Genomic DNA, 18,434 nt, shown 5'->3' with positions numbered 1-18,434 from the left:
TTCAACCACACTTGCTCCAGACAGAAACAGGGAGAAGAGGGTATTAGGGTGCCTGCAGCAGGAGCGTCATCTCTCTGGAAATTAAGCCACCTCCACCAAATTGCTTCAACACCCTGGGCTGAGCAGGAGTCCCAGCTAGATGTGCCCAGGCCCTACCCATGTTTGGCATCTGACTCTATCCAGAAACTTCTGTGCCCTTCAGCTCCAGTCCCCCATTGCAGCCCCAAACAGGCCCCCCAAGGCCCCCCAAGGGCATCCCCACTCTTCAACATCTCGGAAAAGACAGGGGACCTCAGGTAGCTTCTTGAAGCCTGAACAGCCAGAGCTAGCAGACACCCACACTGCCCCACCCCTGGACTCAGAAAACCCAACACACCTGCCTGGAGATGAGGACAGAGCCTCTCCCAACTCCTGCCCAAGTCGCAAAGATGTGATGAGACTTCCCTGGGGGAATCACTCCTGGGACCTCACAGCCCTGAGTCACTCCCAGCCTCCCCACACAACCCCACTCCTACCATCCCCCACCCCCTCCACTGTTTGAATCCTCCTTAACCCACAGCAAAGGGTGGGGGTTCTTCCGTCTGCTTGGGGAACTGAGGCCTGTGGGGCTTAAGGTAAAGCCACAGGGTCACAGAGCAGGAAAAGAACCCAAGAGCTCTGGCACCCAGCCCAGAACAACCCTATTATTCCCCAGGGAGGCTGCTCTGAAGGGGGCCACTCACCAGAGGCAGCATTCAGAGCCCAAACCCCACTTGCATATAAATGCCCTTCAGTTTGTTAAGAAGGGTATATAAAGAGCTACAGGAAACAGATGAGGAAGAAGGATGCCCCCCCCCCCACCAGCTTCCTGGTCCAGACACGCAGCATCTGGTGTGGACTCTACAGGGTCCTGAGGTCTCCTGAACACAGATCTGCCCTCGACACCCACCCGAGACTGGCTCTCCCACACTCACTCACCCAGGGCCTCCAGCAGTGAGCACCAGGCTGGTGGCTGGCCCTGCCCCTGCGGTCCACTAAGGCCTCTCTGCCAGCACCCCGCCATCCTAGCTCCCCTCTCCGCAACGGGCACAGGTTGGAACGACGGTGGGGTGGGGTTTATGCCCTTTGGGGAAAAAAAAACACTAACCCAGACGAGCCACACAGTCCTCCTGGGGTTCCCGGCTGTTTTCTTCTGCCACCACCTGTAAACACCGCACCTCTGACCTCCACCTCTGTCAGCTTCTCTAGCCAAAGACTTTGGCAGGGGCTGAGCAACGTCTCACTCAGGCACACGCACCCGCATACGCGGCGTGTGTGCGCAATGCCCCACCCGCATGGATTGCTAAGGACAGTCACCCCATCTCCCAAACAGAACCCATTACGCGTAAGTGCCCTGTGGAATCGCAGCTCGGAGCTCAGAGCTCACACACGTACGGGGCTGCATTTCTCTTTGCAAACACACGCATTTACACTCACAACACACACCCCGACTCCACGTTCAGTCCCACCCAGGATTCGCGCCCTGGTCCAGGCTGTTGATGGCATCACCGCCCGGCCCCGGACCCACTGACCTTCTCCGACGCGCGGCGCCCAGAGCTCACTCCTCGACGTGGACAGACTGTCAACAGTCAGCGGCGGCAGCTCCCCCCGCCCGTGCGCCCGCAGCTGCGGCGTCCTCGCGTCTCCATCCGGACCGAGCCCCCTCCCGGCGGCGGGCTTCCCCCGCTGCCCGCCCAGCCGCGTGCGCCGTCACTGGGGCGCGCACAGGCGCACGGCCGGCCCGCGGCCGCGAACGCACAAAGCTGCGCTCTCCGCCCCCCGCGGCCGCCGCGCACCTGGCGGGCGCGCCCCCGCCCCCGCCCCCGCCCCCGCCCCCGCGCCGAGCCGCCCCCGCGCCGAGCCGCCCCCAGCCGCCCCCGAGCCGAGCCCCCCGCCCGCGCCGCCCCGCCCCGCCCCCGCCCCCGCCCCCGCCCGCTCGCACGGCCCTGGTCCCCGCGGTGTCCGGCCGGGCTCGCCCAGCGCCGCCGCCGCGCAGCTGCCCGAGGGGGTGGGAGGGGGTGGGGGGAGCGCGGCGGGGCCCCAGCGCCGAGCCCCCAGCTGGGAAGCGCTCGTCGCCGGCGCTGGGAAACTGCCCGAGGCGGCTCCTCGGGAACAAAGGCGCGAGGCGGGGCAGGCGCGCGCCCAAGGGACCCGGGGGAGAGGAGGGAACAGCCCACCGGCCCACAGAAGTTTCTGGAGGATGGGGCCCCGGGCAGTGGGGAAGGAGGTGCGGAAAGATCCCGGGGTTCCTGGTCTATTGAGGCGGACGCTCCGGGGCTCTCCCCAGCTCTGCGTGGGGTGGGCCTAGGGAGGAGGTGCGGTGGTGAGGAGGAGGCCTCTAGCACTGCCAAACCCCCGAAACTGCCCCCACTTTGTACCTAGCAGCCTGGAGCTCCCTTCGTCCACTCCGCGGGCTTCCTCCCAGCTTCCGCCAAGCCAAGGATGCTCCTGAATTTGAAGGGGCCCCCTGGCAGCCTTTGGGATGCCTAGTCTTTTCCTTGGTAACATGCTCTCCAGGCGGCCTCCGGGATGTGGCTGGTATACCTCAGGGATGAGAAGCTCACTCCCTCAGGGGGCAGCACATGCCGTCCTCGGGCAAATCTAAGTGCTAAAAAGCCATTGCTTGGCTTCATGGAAATCTGCCTCGCGTCTCTGTTGACCACAATATCACTCTGCTCTGGCCACAATGGCTTTCTGCTTCTAAATGCACTTAGGGCCTTGTCCTTGCTGGTCCCGGCCCCGCTCTTCTTTTCCATCCCATCTCCTGTGTCCCCTTACCCCTTCCACCACCAGCAGCTTCTCCATATGCCTGCCCCCTTGTGTCCTTCAGGACTCACCTCAAATGTCCCCTTCTCAGAGAGGCCTTCCACCTCATCCAAAGTCCTCTTCCCCACCCCCACCCCACCCCCACCCCCCCACACACATACGTCACCCTTTCTCCATGCCCTGTTTTAGCACCTTAGGCACACTGATGGTCCTAGGAACTTCTCTTGTCTGTGTGTCTATGGTCCTTCTTTCCTGGTAGAGTATGTGCCCCACGGAAGCAGAATCCTTGTCTGCCTACAATGAGACCCTGCAACAGCAAGGCCTGACCCAGGGTGAAAGGAAGAAAGGAAGGCAGAGGTGGCCAGCCCATGGTCTGAGTCCCTTCAGCAGCTTTATCAATCATCCTGAAATGCACCCTGCTCAGCCCTTCCAGGGTAATACCTGGCACAGTGTTAGCAGAAGAAAGGTATTCAGTCCCTGTCCACCAGGCAAAGAACAAATGAAGGAACCTTCGTCTTAGGGTCTGAGACTAAGACCTTCCCTCCCCTGCCCTCAGACTCTGCCCTGAGCTCTTGCATCCCCAAGATGCAAGCATTTTCTTAAAACCTAAATCATGGGGCCATACCCAAGCTTCTAGTCAATCAGAACCCCTCAGACAGCTGATTCCCTTGTCTCTCTCCCAGGTATAGGCAGGACTGGAGACCAGAATAGATTTCTCCATCCCTGTTAAACCGTACCTACTAGATTTGGGTCCCGAATCTGCCATCTTGCCTGTTGGGCTGGTGCCCAGGTTCCTACCATCAGCACTGTCACCAGCTCACCAGATCCTTCTTCAACAACCCACTCATAAACACGTGGAGCAGGATTCAGCAGCCAATGGAAGCCTGCTCATCAAACTCAGAACCATAGTCTTCTGCTCCACCACCTCCAACCTACTTTCTAGTCTAGAAAACAAATCAGAAAAGCGAATAAGCTTCCCCCAGCAGGATGGGTTCTCAGGGAATTTGCTTGCTGCTGATGATTATCCACCTCTTCCTTCTCCAAACTGTCTTTTTAAAAATAAACTCTTGGGCAGCCCAGGTGGCTCAGCGGTTTAGCACTGCCTTCGGCCCAGGACGTGATCCCGGACATCTGGGATGGAGTCCCACGTCGGGCTCCCTGCATGGAGCCTGCTTCTCTGCCTGTGTCTCTGCCTCTCTGTGTGTTTGTGTCTCTCATGAATGAATGAATAAATAAAATCTTTAAAAAATAAAATAAAATAAGTGGACAGAGAGTTGGGGTGACTGGGTGATGGGCAATGAGGGGGCACTTGGCGGGAGGAGCACTGGGTGTTATGCTATATGTTGGCAAATTGAACTCCAATAAAAAAAAATTTTAATAAAATAAAAATGAACCCTGAAATGTTCATTCAGGACGAATCCTGAGTTCCTTATTTATGCTTTCTGGACTTATTTCCTCTTTGTAAAAATAGATATTATCTCAGCTACCTCCTGCCTATGGGTAAATGCCTTATTCTCTGAGAGGCAGTGTGCATGGTGATTATATGCACTGCAACTTACTCACTGTGCCTCAGTTTGGTCATCTGAAAAATGGGGAGAACAATAGTACTTACATCAGAGCATTGTTATGAAGATTAGATCAATTTATTCTTTTTTTTAAAGATTTTATTCCTTTTATTTTTTTTAACTTTTTTTTTATTTATTCATGACAGTCACACACACAGAGAGAGAGAGGCAGAGACACAGGCAGAGGGAGAAGCAGGCTCCATGCAGGGAGCAGACGTGGGACACGATCCCGGGTCTCCAGGATCGCGCCCCGGGCCAAAGGCAGGCGCCAAACCGCTGCGCCACCCAGGGATCCCAGATCAATTTATTCTTATAAAGTATTTACACATGACACATAATAAGCACTCAGAAAATTAGCTGTTAATATTGTCACAAAAATTAGTACAGTCACAGAGTATGGCAGCCTCCCCTTCAAGTTCCTTGGGATATAGCTTTCCCAAGTATGAAAGCTGATTTTATTTCAAATAGCTCCATCCTGTCTCATGATTGCTTCCCTCCTCCAAGAACTCAGCTGTACTCCTGTGACTCTCAAACACATTTGCATTCTTTGGCTCAGAACGCAGAGCAACTTTGTTAGCTTCAGGCCACCTGCATGGGCAGGAGGTCCCATCTCCTCTTCTTCCCTGGTCGTTACCTTGAGCAGGTAGAGCTGGCCAACCTGTCTTGGAGTCTGAGAGGCTAGCCTCTCTCCCAGCCTTCCTAGAGGTGAGCCTGCATTGTGTTCATTTGTCGTTCCCCCCAATACTTCTTTAATCAACTCCTTCTCTGAAACATGACCTTAGGATGTAGCAGAGAGCAAGCTGAAAAGGGCACTGCTCTCATAAAGCTTACATTTGGAGGTGGGGGGTGGAGGGGGTGTTGTCAGGGACAATGAACAAATGGACAAGATAATGTCCAATAATGGCAAGAGTTTTGAAGAAGAAAAGGTGAGGGAGAAGCTACTTTATTATGTCAGATGGCAAATGGCATACAATAGGGTTTTGCATGTTGCCTGCAACTAAACCCGACCATGTGCCCTTCGTGTCCATATGTCACTAGCATGCTCCCAGGGCAGCCACAGCAGCCTCTTTCTTTTTCCCTGCAAGCATTCACCACTATAAACCCAGAATTTCATTTTGGCACCCTTCCCAATAGTCTTGCCTCAAGCTCTAGGGAAATTTCTGTCTTTTCTCTACACTATTTGAAATCCATCCTGTGGAGTCCAGGGCGCTTGTCTGACTACCCATTCCCTGACTACCAAGAGTTCCCAGGTGGCCTGAGTCACCTTTCCCAGAGTTTTTGATACTTCTACAACATCATCTAATAAATTCTTCCTCCAGAGTATCAGATCTACAGCGAGAGTACCCAGCCACCTCACTGTTTCCTGTACCTTCTGAAATCTTGTTGAGACAAGAGGGAGCAGATGCACTGCTCTTAGCTAAACTGGATTCCTGGCAGATATCTAGGAGATGAAGTCACCCACTGACTTCCAAATCTTATTCCTAGGGTCAGCTGGGGAGCAGCAGTAGAATATCACCTCTGTACTCTTGTTGGCCAGCCCATGATATAGCCCCCCAAATGATACCACCTCCACTCTTCTTTCATTTAAACCACTCCGGGGAGGTGAGGCCTGCTCATTCTTGGCTGTGAGGGTCCTGCTAATTTAGGAGCTGGTGCAAAGAGGTCTTGAGGGCGAACATGGAAGTAAGGTTCAGGATCAGGTCTAACAGAAGCCTTGGGAAGGGGTGAGACCACAGCAAGTTTGCCCAGGATCTCTGTGGAGACTGCTAATGCTTGTCATATCTGTCCAGTGTGGTGGAAGAGTGGACAGGAGCCTAGGAGCAGGAATCTGGGCCAGGAAGATCCCTCCTCTCTCACCCCTCAGTCAGACTCCAAGCTGAATACCACAACAGAGGGCAGGAGGAGATGAGGAAGGCAGGGCTGGCTCCCTCCACCTACATCAAGGATAGGTGAGGAGGCTGCCCAGCAAATCTGCCAGCCACTCTCCCTCTTAAAGAGGAACCAACTGACCCCTAGGCTTTTAGATTCTCTGCAGCCCTCATTTCACTTGAGACTCATGATCTTCCTGATAGAAGGCAGGGAATATATAATTATACCCATTTCACAGAGAAGAAAGCAGAGGTAGTGAGCTGCCTCAAATCACTTGGTGCCTTCTAGGCTGAAGAAGTACCCAGGCTGACACACTCTTTCCAGAACCCTGGGAGGTTCCTCTAACTCTAAAGGCAGTGGTTCCCACTGCAGATTTACAACCAGTATGAAGCTGGCTGCATAAGTATTGCCTTTGGAGAGTAATGGCTGGGGGTCCCTTTACCTGGAGGGAGATTCTAGGTCAGCGCGGCTCAGGATGCGATGCTGCTGTGGGTTGTAGAGCCACTGGAAGGCTGTCAGTGTCCTCTCCTCAATTCGGAACCGTCCTTCCTGCACGTACCTGCGGACAGGACAGGAGAGAGTGAGGGGATGGACAGGCAGGGCTCTGCCAAGCTTCTTTGGGAATTTGACTCTACTTGCTGGAAAAAGATAGATGAGGGGTACCTGTCCTCGAATCTCCCCCACTGCTCATCTGCCAGAAAGCCCGTTTCCAGAAGGCCACAGTTAGAATATCCTGAAGAGGAGGTAGCTACAAGGTTTCAATTCAATGATGGAAAAACTTTCTAAAAGTTATTGTCTGAAGTTGAAAGGAGTCACTTGGAAGGGGTGAGTTCCCTGTTCCTGGCAGTATGTAAGCAGAGGTTGGGCTAGGGATTCAAGCATTAGATAGGGGTTCATTTTCCAAGCTCCTTATGGGACTGAGACCCTGGACTTCTTGATTTCACAGCAGGAAAAGGGCTGCCCTGGAGTGGGGGCCATGAATCAGATGTCAGGATTAGGTTCTTCCAGAACTTCTCACAGGGTCTCAGCCACTGTCTGGATGAACAGTAACCGTACAGTAAGAATAGAGGAGGCTGGGCTCGGCAAGGTGAAGACAAAAGGATCCCTCCCACTCCAGCCATCCCTTCCTGGTAGAAGTGTGAACCCATTCATTAATTCAACATTCATTATCTATGATGATGAGCAAGAGAGACTTAATTTCAGGAGTTTACAACCTTCTGGAGAGAGAAACCACCAAATAGTCACATGAACAAATATATCATCACAGACAGGCCCTTTCATACATTACCAGCAGGAGTGTCAGTTGGTATAACTCCTCTGCAGGACAATCTGACACCACTTGTCTAAATTACAAGTGCAGGGATGCCTGGCTGGCTCAGTGTGTAGGGCATGTGACTCATGATCTCAGGGTTGTAAATTCAAGCCCCACATTGGGTACAGAGATTGCTTAAAAATAAAATCTTTTGGGGATCCCTGGGTGGCACAGTGGTTTGGTGCCTGCCTTTGGCCCAGGGCGCGATCCTGGAGACCCGGGATCCCACGTCGGGCTCCCGGTGCATGGAGCCTGCTTCTCCCTCTGCCTGTGTCTCTGCCTCCCTCTCTCTCTCTCTCTCTCTCTCTCTCTCTCTCTCTCTCTCTCTCACTGTATGACTATCATAAATAAATAAATAATTAAAAAATAAATAAAATCTTTTTAGGGGACGCCCGGGTGGCTCAATCATGCAGCTTCTGTGATTCTGCCCAACGGGCCAGGCTCCCTGCTGGGTGAAAGCCTCAGGAGAGCAGAGAGGCAGAGTCGCTCCTGGGACCTCCCACATCAGAGCACCCATCTCCTTTCACTCTTCTCAGCGTGATCCAAGGGGCACCTAGGGGAGATCTTCCAGGCTTCTGTGTGAGAAGTGGCAGGGCTGCCAGGCAAGATGCTCTTGCGGAGGTCCAGAAGGGACCGTGCAGTCTGGACAGTGCTGGAGATGGAATGAGCTAAGGAGGCAGCACTGGCTAGGTCTGGTGAGGGGGAACCAGGCAGCTAAGTTGTTCCCCAGTTTCTAGTTTGTGCAGCTGACCACAGTGCCATTCACACCAGACGGGTTTGGGAGGGAAGATGGTAACTTCAGTTTGGGACATGACCCTCCTCTGTAATATGTTTCCTGTCCCAAGATGATTCCCCTCCTGTAAAAACTTCCTCCAGGAAGCCCACCCTGATTACTTCCATCCTAGTCTGATAACAAGTTTCTTTTTTTTTTTTTTTTTTTAATTTTTTTTTTTTTTTTTTTTTATTTATGACAGTCACAGAGAGAGAAGGAGAGAGAGGCAGAGACACAGGCAGATGGAGAAGCAGGCTCCATGCACCGGGAGCCCGACGCGGGACTCGATCCCGGGTCTCCAGGATCGCGCCCTGGGCCAAAGGCAGGCGCCAAACCGCTGCGCCACCCAGGGATCCCTGATAACAAGTTTCTATGTCTTTCCCCATCCTTGGACTTCTTGGGACTCAGTACTGAATGACAATGTTGCCATCTCTGTGGGAGAAACTGGTAACACAGTCACCTCCAAGAAGGGGAACTGAGCGGAGCACTGGAACTGCTTTAGTGCTTTATGAATCTGAACCATAGGAGTATACTATGTTTTCAAAAAGTAAATATCTTTTTTTTTTTTTTTTTGAGAACTCTGTTGATCTTGAAGTCTTAGGTCATTAGGACCAGGAAGACCTCAACAGGTCACTCATCTGCTCCAACATCTTTATTTTACAGATGAGGACACGGGGCCCAGAGCTGACACAGGGCTTACCCAAAGATGCTGGCAGAGCCCAAACCTGATAGTATGTCCCCTCCCTTCCTGGCTGCTAGACCACAATAGGGCCCTGTGGACCCCACCAAGCACACACAGGCCCCCACTCAGGAACCATCCCCACCTAAGTGCCTGCCACACCCCCATGGCGCCTGTGTGGAATGCAAACCACCTGGGCTACGAGCACCACCTCCACCTCCTTGTCCCTCCCTGCACTCCAGTGAGGCAGGTGGAAGGGACTGTCTTCCACTCTGCAGGCATCATGGCCTGGATTCCACTTACCAACTGTAGGTGATTGAGTTTTCCACTGTGAGTCCCAGAATCCTTATCTCCTTACTCCTCATAAAACGGGAGTAACCATAACACCCACTTTGAAGGGTTGGTGCAAGGATTACAAAATGTGAGGGAAGCCCTTGCCACATGGTCTTTAGCTCCTTCCCTCCTCACCATCCCCATAGGCCTTCACCAAGTCACAGGCCTTCCGTTCTTTACCTAAGACAGACAAACCCACACCTCTAAACCTCCCATCAGACCCCTTAGATTGGGTCAATCCCATTTTAGAGATGAGGAAAAAGAGCCCAGGGGAGGGAAGGGAACTTGTCTGAGGTCACACATGCAGGAAGCAGCAGAGGCTGTCAGCTCCTGGCATCAAGTGTCCTCCTAACCAGCCTCCTCCACACACACACTCACACACACACACACCCTCTCCCTCCCCTGTACCAGCCCCCACTTCCCAACCGAGACCTTATTAGCTTCTCCCCTGCCCCAAAATGTCAGTGTCTTCCCACTGCATATCAAGTATCCTCCCAACTGCACACCTGAGAGTCCAATCTCTGCCACTCTGTTCCCTTCCATCCAGTCTTTCACACTCTATCATGCCACCCCCTCCACATCGACACGTATGGGCCCCTGTGTGTCTCACCTGTTTGTCCTTCTCTAAGCATGCCCTGCCTGTTCTTACCTCGGAGCCTTTGCTCAGGCTGTGCTCTGACCTAAACTGCCCTCCCTCCATCTCTGCCCCAAATCTGCCCACCTCTCCTCAACTCCTCAAACCACACTGCCTCTAAGAATCTGTCCCCAATCCTCTAACTAGAATGGAAGATCCGGGGCTCCAGGGAAGCTTTGCTTAACCTTGATCACAGCGTTGCCTGTACGTGAGTTATTTATGTGCCTGTCTCCTGCTAAGTGTAAAGACTGTCTGATCACCTCTGAAACCCCTGCAACATCCTCATGCAGCCCTCTTGCCAAAACCCAGCCTGCCAAAGTCACAACAACAGTGATCAATTCATCACATCCTTGGGAAACTTCCTTCACAGAATGCTCTGACACAGATTATCTCTATTAATGAATCCAATTTATTTAGCATATTTGCTATCTTGGACCACATTGAATGAATGCCACCCATACCCATGTATACCCCCCATTAACCTGCCATGTATCTGATATTGTATTGAACTCTACCCTGGGGGAGAATAAACACTGCAGAGGCTCACCCTGTAAGCCACTATCAACCATTAAAACCTAAGCAAGGAGGGACGCCTGCGTGGCTCAGCGGTTGAGCGTCTGCTCAGGAAGTGATGCCAATCTCGGGATTGAGTCCCGCATCAGACTCCCCTCAGGCAGCCTGCTTCTCCCTCTTCCTATGTCTGCCTCTCTCTCTGGGTCTCTCATGAATAAATAAATAAAAAAATTTTAAAGAGATGTTCATAGAGGAAACTGAGTATAGGGTATATGGGAATTCTCTGTATTATCATCTCAATTTTTATGTAAATCTAAAACTGTCCTAAAATATAAAACTCAGGACATCTGGGTGGCTTAGCGGATAGGCATCTGCCTTCAGCTCAGAGTGTGATCCCAGGGTCTGGGATCAAGTCCTACATTGGGCTCCTTGTGGAGGGCCTGCTTTTCCCTCGGCCTATGTCTCTGCCTCTGTGTGTGTCTCTCATGAATAAATAAATGAAATCTTTAAAAAAATAAAAAATAAAAAAATAAAATAAAAATAAAATCTTTTTAAAAAATTGAATTAAATTAAAAACTTACCAAAAACTAAAGAAAGACTAATCTCCATGATAAAGAGCTTTTACAGATAATCTCCATGATAAAGAGCTTTTACTTTACAAAAGTAGAAACACAAAAGGCCAATAAACATGAAAAATGCAACTTTTCTTAAAGAAATGAAAATTACAAGAACAATGAGAGAATATTTTTTCACTGGTGAGACTGGCCAAGTTTTAAAAGTTTGTTAATTCCAAAAAAAAAAAGAAAAAAAAAACGTTTGTTAATTCCCAGGGTGAGCAGAGTTGTGGAGAAAGTGGCATCTCACACATCACTGGGAATAATATAAAATGGTACAATTTCTTTGGAGGTCAGGTTTGCAATATCTTTCACAACATGCACCATTACTTTTGCACGTTTGCATGGAATAGGTTTAAAGATGTTCATCACAGCAATGGGCTTAATATCAAAATATCCTAAAAGGTCATCAATAGAGGCTGCGTAGAGAATCATGGTCTGATTTATAGTGGCATACCCTGCAGCCAGTAAAAAGAACATTGCCAGAGCACACTGCTCTGCTTCTCAACGACTTACACAGCCTTCACCTTGAGCCTCCTTAGCTCCTTGCAAATTCTTAGGCTCCACCATCAGAACCTGGGCAGGGCCCAGCACAGGCTCTCCAAAATGACAGGAATGCTGAAAACTGGACATTTTTAACCTGTGCTGATGAACCCAATCAAATTCTAATTTAGTTTTGGGTACTTTATGGAGAATTTGGAGGAGAGTCCAATGGAAGAGGGCAATTTTGAAAAGTGAGTGGATATTAGGATTCTTTTTTACATATATCCATTTATAATAACATGGAGCATATGTTCACTGCTCTAAAAACCCTCTGGCTCTGTCTACTCACCTCCCCCCACCCCCATGCACAAATACAAAGCCCCAACAACCACCCATCTTTGTACTGCATCCTCAGGTTTGCCTTTTCCAGAAAGTCATTTGGTTGGAACCATAGAGTACACAGCCTCTTTCACCTACTCATGGATATTTAAGGTTCCTCCATGTCTTTCCATGGCTCGATGGCTGATTTTTTTTAAGATTTTATTTATTTATTCATGAGAAACACAGAGAGAGAGAGAGGCAGAGACACAAGCAGAGGGAGAAGCAGGCTCCATGCAGGGAGCCCGATGCGGGACTCCATCCCGGGACTCCAGGATCACGCCCTGAGCCAATGTCAGGCGCTAAACTGCTGAGCCACCCAGGGATCCCCTCGATGGCTGATTTCTTTTTAGTACTGAATGATATTCCATTGTCTGGTTGTGCCGGTTTATTTACCCATTCACCTACTAAAGAACATCTTAGTTGAGTCCAGGTTTTAGCAGTTATGAATAAAGGTGATATAAACATCCACGTGCAGGTACTTGTTTGGACGTGAGTTTTCAGCGCCTTAAGGTAAATACCAAGGTGATTGCTCGATGATATGTTTAGTTTTATAAGAAACCACCAAACTATCTTCCAAAGTAGCCATCCCATTTTGCATTCCCACCAGCAGTTTTTGAGATTCCCTGTTGCTCCTCATCCTCGCCAGCATTTGGTACTGCCGGTGTTCCAGAATTTGGCCATTCTAACAGGTAGGGGGCAATATCTCATTGTTGTTTTAAGCCACTACTTCCTTTAAAAGCATACACTTCAAAACACTATGGTTTTTTTAAATATCCTAATTCTCAAAAGATCCTAATTCTCCCACAAATCTGAACATGGCAAATAACTACAATTAAGCCTTACACAGTGGTTCTTCCATGGGTTTTCACTTTTAAAATGTGCTTGAAGCATTTTATTTTATGAGAGAACCAGTAAAGTCTCACTCCATATTATGTGGCTATTTAGGTGTGTCTATGCTCTTATGTAGGTGAGCACATTAAAAGGGTAGCCAATCTGAACAGCTGAAAAACTACTTTTGTTACCAAGGAGTTTAACAGCTCAACAGGAGCATTCATTTTCTGCAGAACTGTTACAAACCATACCAATAGCTTAGGGTATGAATTCAGTCAGACCTCTTTTTTTCCCAACTAATTAGTCGCTTGAATCCTCCTTCTGCTTCAACCTCTGTTATTATAAAGTTTAATATCTTGCTTTTGGGGATCCCTGGGTGGCTCAGCGGCTTAGCACCTGCCTTCAGCCTAGGGCGTGATCCTGGAGTCCCGGGATCGAGTCCCACATCAGGCTCCCTGCATGGAGGCTGCTTCTCCCTCTGCCTGTGTCTCTGCCTCTCTCTGTGTGTGTCTCTCATGAATAAATAGATTTTTTTAAAATCTTGATTTTAGAATGCTCCAAAAACCCCAGAGCCTCAGTTCTGCTTCTGAAATAGCAGATCTAGAGAGAACTGTAGTCTGCAGCCCTCTGGTGCTCCTGCTCTCTATACCACAAGGTGGCAATGTTGAATGCCAGTCCTGCATAGCCCGGGGGACAGGTAAACCGCCATAGGGGGCGGGGGGGGGGGGGGAGTCCTTGTTCTTCTGCATCTGCTGTTTCTGCTGTGGTGTCCCACTCTTGGGCTCCAAAGTTGGCTCCCTTGGTTCATGTTCAGACAGTATTCCCCCAATGAGACCCTAAGCAGCATCCAACAACTTCCAGGTGTTGAGCCTAAATCACTTACCACTTAGACTCCCAAGTTTTTCTGGGTAAGTATTATGGACTGTTTGTATCTTCATCCCCATCCCCTCACCCCCACCTCAAATTCATGTATTGAGGCTCTACTCCCCCAATACAACTATATTGTGGCCTTTGTGGAACTAAGGTTATATAAGGCCCTGATCCAATAGAATTCAAGTCCTTATTAAGAAGAGACACCAGGGGGCCCCTGGATGGCTCAGAGGTTGAACGTCTGCTTTTGGCTCAGGGCATGATTCCTGGAGTCCTGAGATCGAGTCCCACATCAGGCTCCTGAGAGGGAGCCTACTTCTGCCTATGTCTCTGCCTCTCTCTGTATCTTTCATGAATAAATAAATAAGGGACACCTGGGTGGCTCACCGTTGAGCATCTGCCTTCAGCTCAGGTCGTGATCCCGGGGTCCTGGGATTGAGTCCCATATCTGGGCTCCCTGCAGGGAGCCTGCTTCTCCCTCTTCCTGTGTTTCTGACTCTTTCTGTGTGTATCTCATGAATAAATAAATATTTATAAATAAATAAAATCTTTAAAAAAAAAAAGGAAGAAGAGATACCAAAAGAGCTTATGTGCTTTCTCACTATATTGAAGACACAGTGAGAAGGCAGCCATCTATAAGCCAGGAGGAGGGCTCTCATCAGAACCTGACCATGCTGGCACCCTGATCTTGGACTTCCAGCCTCCAGAACCGTGAAAAAAATAGATGTTTGTTGTTTATGCCACCCAGTCAGTGGTGGTTTTGTTCTTTTCTTGTTTTCTCTTTAAATTTATTTATTTATTTAAAGATTTATTTATTTATTTTAGAGAGTACACAAGCATGAGTAGAGGGAGGGGCAGAGAGAGAAGCAAACTCCCCACTGATTGTGGAGCCTGACCCAGGGCTCCACAAGGCACTTGATCTCATGACCCTGAGATCATGACCTGAGCTAAAATCAAGAGTCAGCTGCTTAACTGACCAAGCCATCCAGGCACCCTTTAAACTTATTTATAAGAGCACTTCTTGGGATGCCTGGGTGGTTCAGCAGTTGAGCGTCTGCCTTTGGCCCAGGGCATGATCCTGAGGTCCTGGAATCGAGTCCCATGTCGGGCTCCCTGCATGGAGCCTTCTTCTCCTTCTGCCTGTGTCTCTGCCTCTCTCTGTGTTTCTCATGAATAAATAAATAAAAATCTTAAAAAAAAAAAGAGCACTTCTTACATTTAGCAAATTGGCAGTGAGCCTAATTTGTGTCTATATTGTTATCCAGTTTCTAGTTTGCCTTTTAACTTTATTGTGAGTTTCCATGTGTTTTTGTTACCCAATAACTTACCATTCAAAATCCTGTAGTTGGGGTAGAACTGACCACAACCCTCAGCTCCCTAAGCCTGCACATGACCCAACCTGGCCAAACTGTGGAGCCCACAGTGGTTAGCTCAAGGAATGTCATGTGACCCAAGCAAGGCCAATGGGATGACATCCTGGGACTACTGAACTAGGAAAGCTCTCCCCATGAAGGTCACTAACCTGGAGAACTGCCTACAGCTGCTGATAGCCAACTTGCCTCCACGAGGAAATAAAAGCAAAACAGAGGAAAGTAGAGGGACATAAAGCATTATTTGGTGACATTTGAGCACCTGAGAGCAGTTGTGCCTGAAACATGAAAAGTCCCTGGAGAGGATCCCTGGGTGGCTCAGCAGTTTAGGGCCTGCCTTCTGCTCAGGGCATGATCCTGGGTCCGGGGATCAAGTCTCACATCAGGCTCCCCGCATGAAGCCTGCTTCTCCCTCTGCCTGTGTCTCTACCTCTCTCTGTGTCTCTCATGAATAAATGAATGAATGAATAAATAAATAAACAAACAAACAAAACAAATAAATAAAATCTAAAAAAAACAAAGAAAAGTCCCTGGAGTTCTCAGTTCTGTCAGCCAATAAATCCCTTTTCTCTTGAGCCAGTTTGAGTGGAGTAAATTGACTCAATGTGAAATTCTGGAAATTCTGGGGCCAAGGCTGACATGTTGGGAGCACACCATGAGAATCGGAGGGTATCTTGCCCTCAAGCTCCCTGCCAAGCTGCCTAACCACTTAAGCCACATCTTCAGGACCTTCTCCCGGTAATGGACTTTTATCCGGGGGGTGAAAGGTAACCCAAAACCTAACTAGGGCACTAACAATAGTTCATGCATCATCCACTTCAGCCCAAGATCCAATCCAGCCAGGCAGTACCAGGGCAGAGAGAGATTCAGAGCAGGAATCCAAGCTCTCTGCCTTTATTTATTTATTTTTAAGATTTTATTTATTCATGAGAGACACAGAGAGGGAGGCAGAGACACAGGCATAGGGAGAAGCAGGCTCCACACAGGAAGCCCGATGTGGGACTCGATCCCGGGACTCCAGGATCACACCCTGGGCCAAAGGCAGGCACTAAACCTCTGAGCCACCCAGGGATTCCCCCGCTCTCTGCCTTTAAAACTTCCTAGTTCCTCCTCTTCTGTGAGACAGGTAAGGAATTAAACCAAGCAAACTGATCTAGGAGGTCCTGGACTCCCGGGGTAGTGCCTCCTTACCAGGGAGAGGGCACTAAGTAACTGCCAGCTTGGGCAGCCGGGGTGGCTCAGCGGTTTAGCAGCGCCTTCAGCCCAGGGCCTGATCCTGGGATAGAGTCCCTCATTGGGCTCCCTGCATGGAGCCTGCTTCTCCCCCTGCCTGTGTCTCTGCCTCTCTCTCTGTCTCTCATGAATAAATAAATAAAATCTTAAAAAAAAAAAAAAGTAACTGCCAGCTCTCCACCAACTCTTCAAACAGATTAACTCTATGTTTATCTGATTTATGTACTGGGGGTTTAATTTGAAAATAATTTTGATTATTTGGATTTTGATTTTTAGACCCCTCCCAGAGCAGAGGTGGGCTGAGCAGGCTGGAAACCCAATGACCCCTCCTGCTCTGACATGCTAGGATTTTCTGACAATGTGAACTTGGCTATATGGGCAGGCGGAATGGGATGGTCCTGGAGATAAGCAAAACAGAGGAGCAGTTAACCCCCTGGGCAAGACATGGGCTTAAACCCTGATTCAGCCACTTGTTTGCTGGGTGGCCTTGACTAACCACCTTCCTTCTGTAAGCTTCCGATTCCTCATCTCTAAAATGGAGGCGCTAAAACCTTCCCCTGAGGATCACTATGAAGAGTAGTGCAACACCTGGACCCCAGAGCCAGTAAGAAGCGTGCAGGAAGCCCAGCTTGTTATTATTGATGATATTATTCTCTCTCTCTTTTTTTTTTAAAGATTTTATTTATTTATTTGACAGGGAGAGAGAGCATGAGCATAAACAGGGAGAGCTGCAGGCAGAGGGAGAGAGAGAAGCAGACTCCCAGAGGAGTTGTGAGCCCGATATGGGGCTTGATTCCTGGACCCTAGAATCATGACCTGAGCCAAAGGCAGGCGCCTAACCTACGAAGCCACCCAGGGGCCCCTGATGATATTATTTGTATTCATTTTCCAGCTACAGAATATACCTAGGGAGATGAGTCCAGAATGTTACCACAGAGATGCCCCTTGGTCCAATGTGGGTTGGATGATGTGGGACAGGGAGTGGTCCCAGCCAGACATCTCCTTTGATTCTTGGAGTCCTCCCAAAGCAGGCTACCTTGCAGTCTAAATCCTGCCAAGCAGAGGTCAGGCCTCTGGCTGAAGCAGCCCTCAACATTCGTTCGGACACTGGAGACAAAGGCCCAAGCCAGGTGACTCCCTGCTGCGTCTGAAACCCGCTCAGCCTGCAGTCAGGTAACCTGATACCCGAGGCCTAGGTAGGGCCGCGGTGGGGGTGGGGGCAACCACCCACCAACACAGGGACCTCGTCCCTCACCTCCGAGGCCCCTAACTCTAAGCCCACAACCCCAAAGTGCCTACCCCCAGAAGTCCCTGTGTAGACAGACGGGGCATCCCCCTTGGACAGGGTCGCTGAAGGCTGTGGGTTGTGCGCCCTGGGGCCCAATTCCGTGGCCGGACCAAAGCAGCACAAGGCATGGAGGTAGGCGGGGGACCCCCAGAGCACAAATCAGACCGCTGAGCTGGGGGTGGGGGGAGGGCAGGGGGGAAACCCTGCCAACAGCCTGTGAGAGAAAGGCCTGGAGTCCCTCCAAACCTTGACGTCAGGGACAGGGTCCCGGTCCCAGTCCCAGTGCCCACCTCTCCGGAGAACCGCAAAGACCCCGCGCGGGGATGGCTAGGACCCGGCAGTCCCGCGGCTCCGCGTACATCCCGCCCCGCAACCTCAGCTCGAGAAGAAACTTTGGGCCAGCGCCGCGCTCCTTCCGCGCCCGGCCGGACCTCGGGGTGCAGGGCGCGCGGGTGAGCGCCCGCACCAGGCCCCGCGCCCCACCCCGGTGCCCACTCACCAGCGCACCAGCTGCCAGCGCTTCTCCCCCGGCGCCCGGCGGCCCGCCATGCCTCGCCCGGCCGCTCGCTCCCGGCCCGCCGCGGGCCACTGGGCGGAGGAGGGCCGGCTGCCGCAGGCCGGTGCCGAGGGCGCGCTAGCGGGCGCGGGGCCCGGCGTGGGGCCCGGCGGGCGGGGAGGGCACGACGCGACTCCGCTTGCGGCCCGGGCGCTGCGGCCCGGGCGCTCACCCCCGAGCGGCCACGGCCCCGCCCCCGGAGCTGGGGGAGCTGCGGCCCCGCCCGGCTGGGGCTGCGCGCTCCTACGCGGCAGCCGCGGAGGCCACGGCCCGTCCGCTCGCTGCCCCGCGGCGCAGGAAAGCCAAAGCCGGATTTTTTTTGTAGCCCTAGGTGAGGGGTCAGGCTC

The 18,434-nt window shown here is 51.1% G+C and overlaps 1 protein-coding gene across 2 annotated transcripts in view; it reads right to left on the bottom strand.

Moving 5' to 3' along the window:
* The window catches only part of RAP1GAP2 (RAP1 GTPase activating protein 2), a 219,598-nt gene extending 201,518 nt beyond the window's left edge, over nucleotides 1-18,080 (bottom strand). Inside the window, exons 1-2 of one of the 2 annotated variants that reach the window (XM_055322769.1) lie at nucleotides 18,031-18,080; nucleotides 6,661-6,777 (exon numbers count right to left, since the gene is read on the bottom strand). In XM_055322769.1, the coding sequence (XP_055178744.1) occupies nucleotides 6,661-6,777; nucleotides 18,031-18,080 (167 nt within the window). Of the gene's footprint in view, nucleotides 1-1,550; nucleotides 1,656-6,660; nucleotides 6,778-18,030 lie in introns of those variants that run through there. The other variant, XM_055322798.1, reaches the window with a different exon arrangement.
* Between the last annotated feature and the right edge of the window lie 354 nt (nucleotides 18,081-18,434).

Source organism: Nyctereutes procyonoides, unplaced genomic scaffold (assembly GCF_905146905.1).
Source record: "Nyctereutes procyonoides isolate TBG_1078 unplaced genomic scaffold, NYPRO_anot_genome, whole genome shotgun sequence".
In the NCBI taxonomy this organism is placed as follows: domain Eukaryota; kingdom Metazoa; phylum Chordata; class Mammalia; order Carnivora; family Canidae; genus Nyctereutes; species Nyctereutes procyonoides.
The sequence above is the reverse complement of the archived record's forward strand: the minus strand, read 5'-3'. Positions and strand labels throughout refer to the sequence as shown.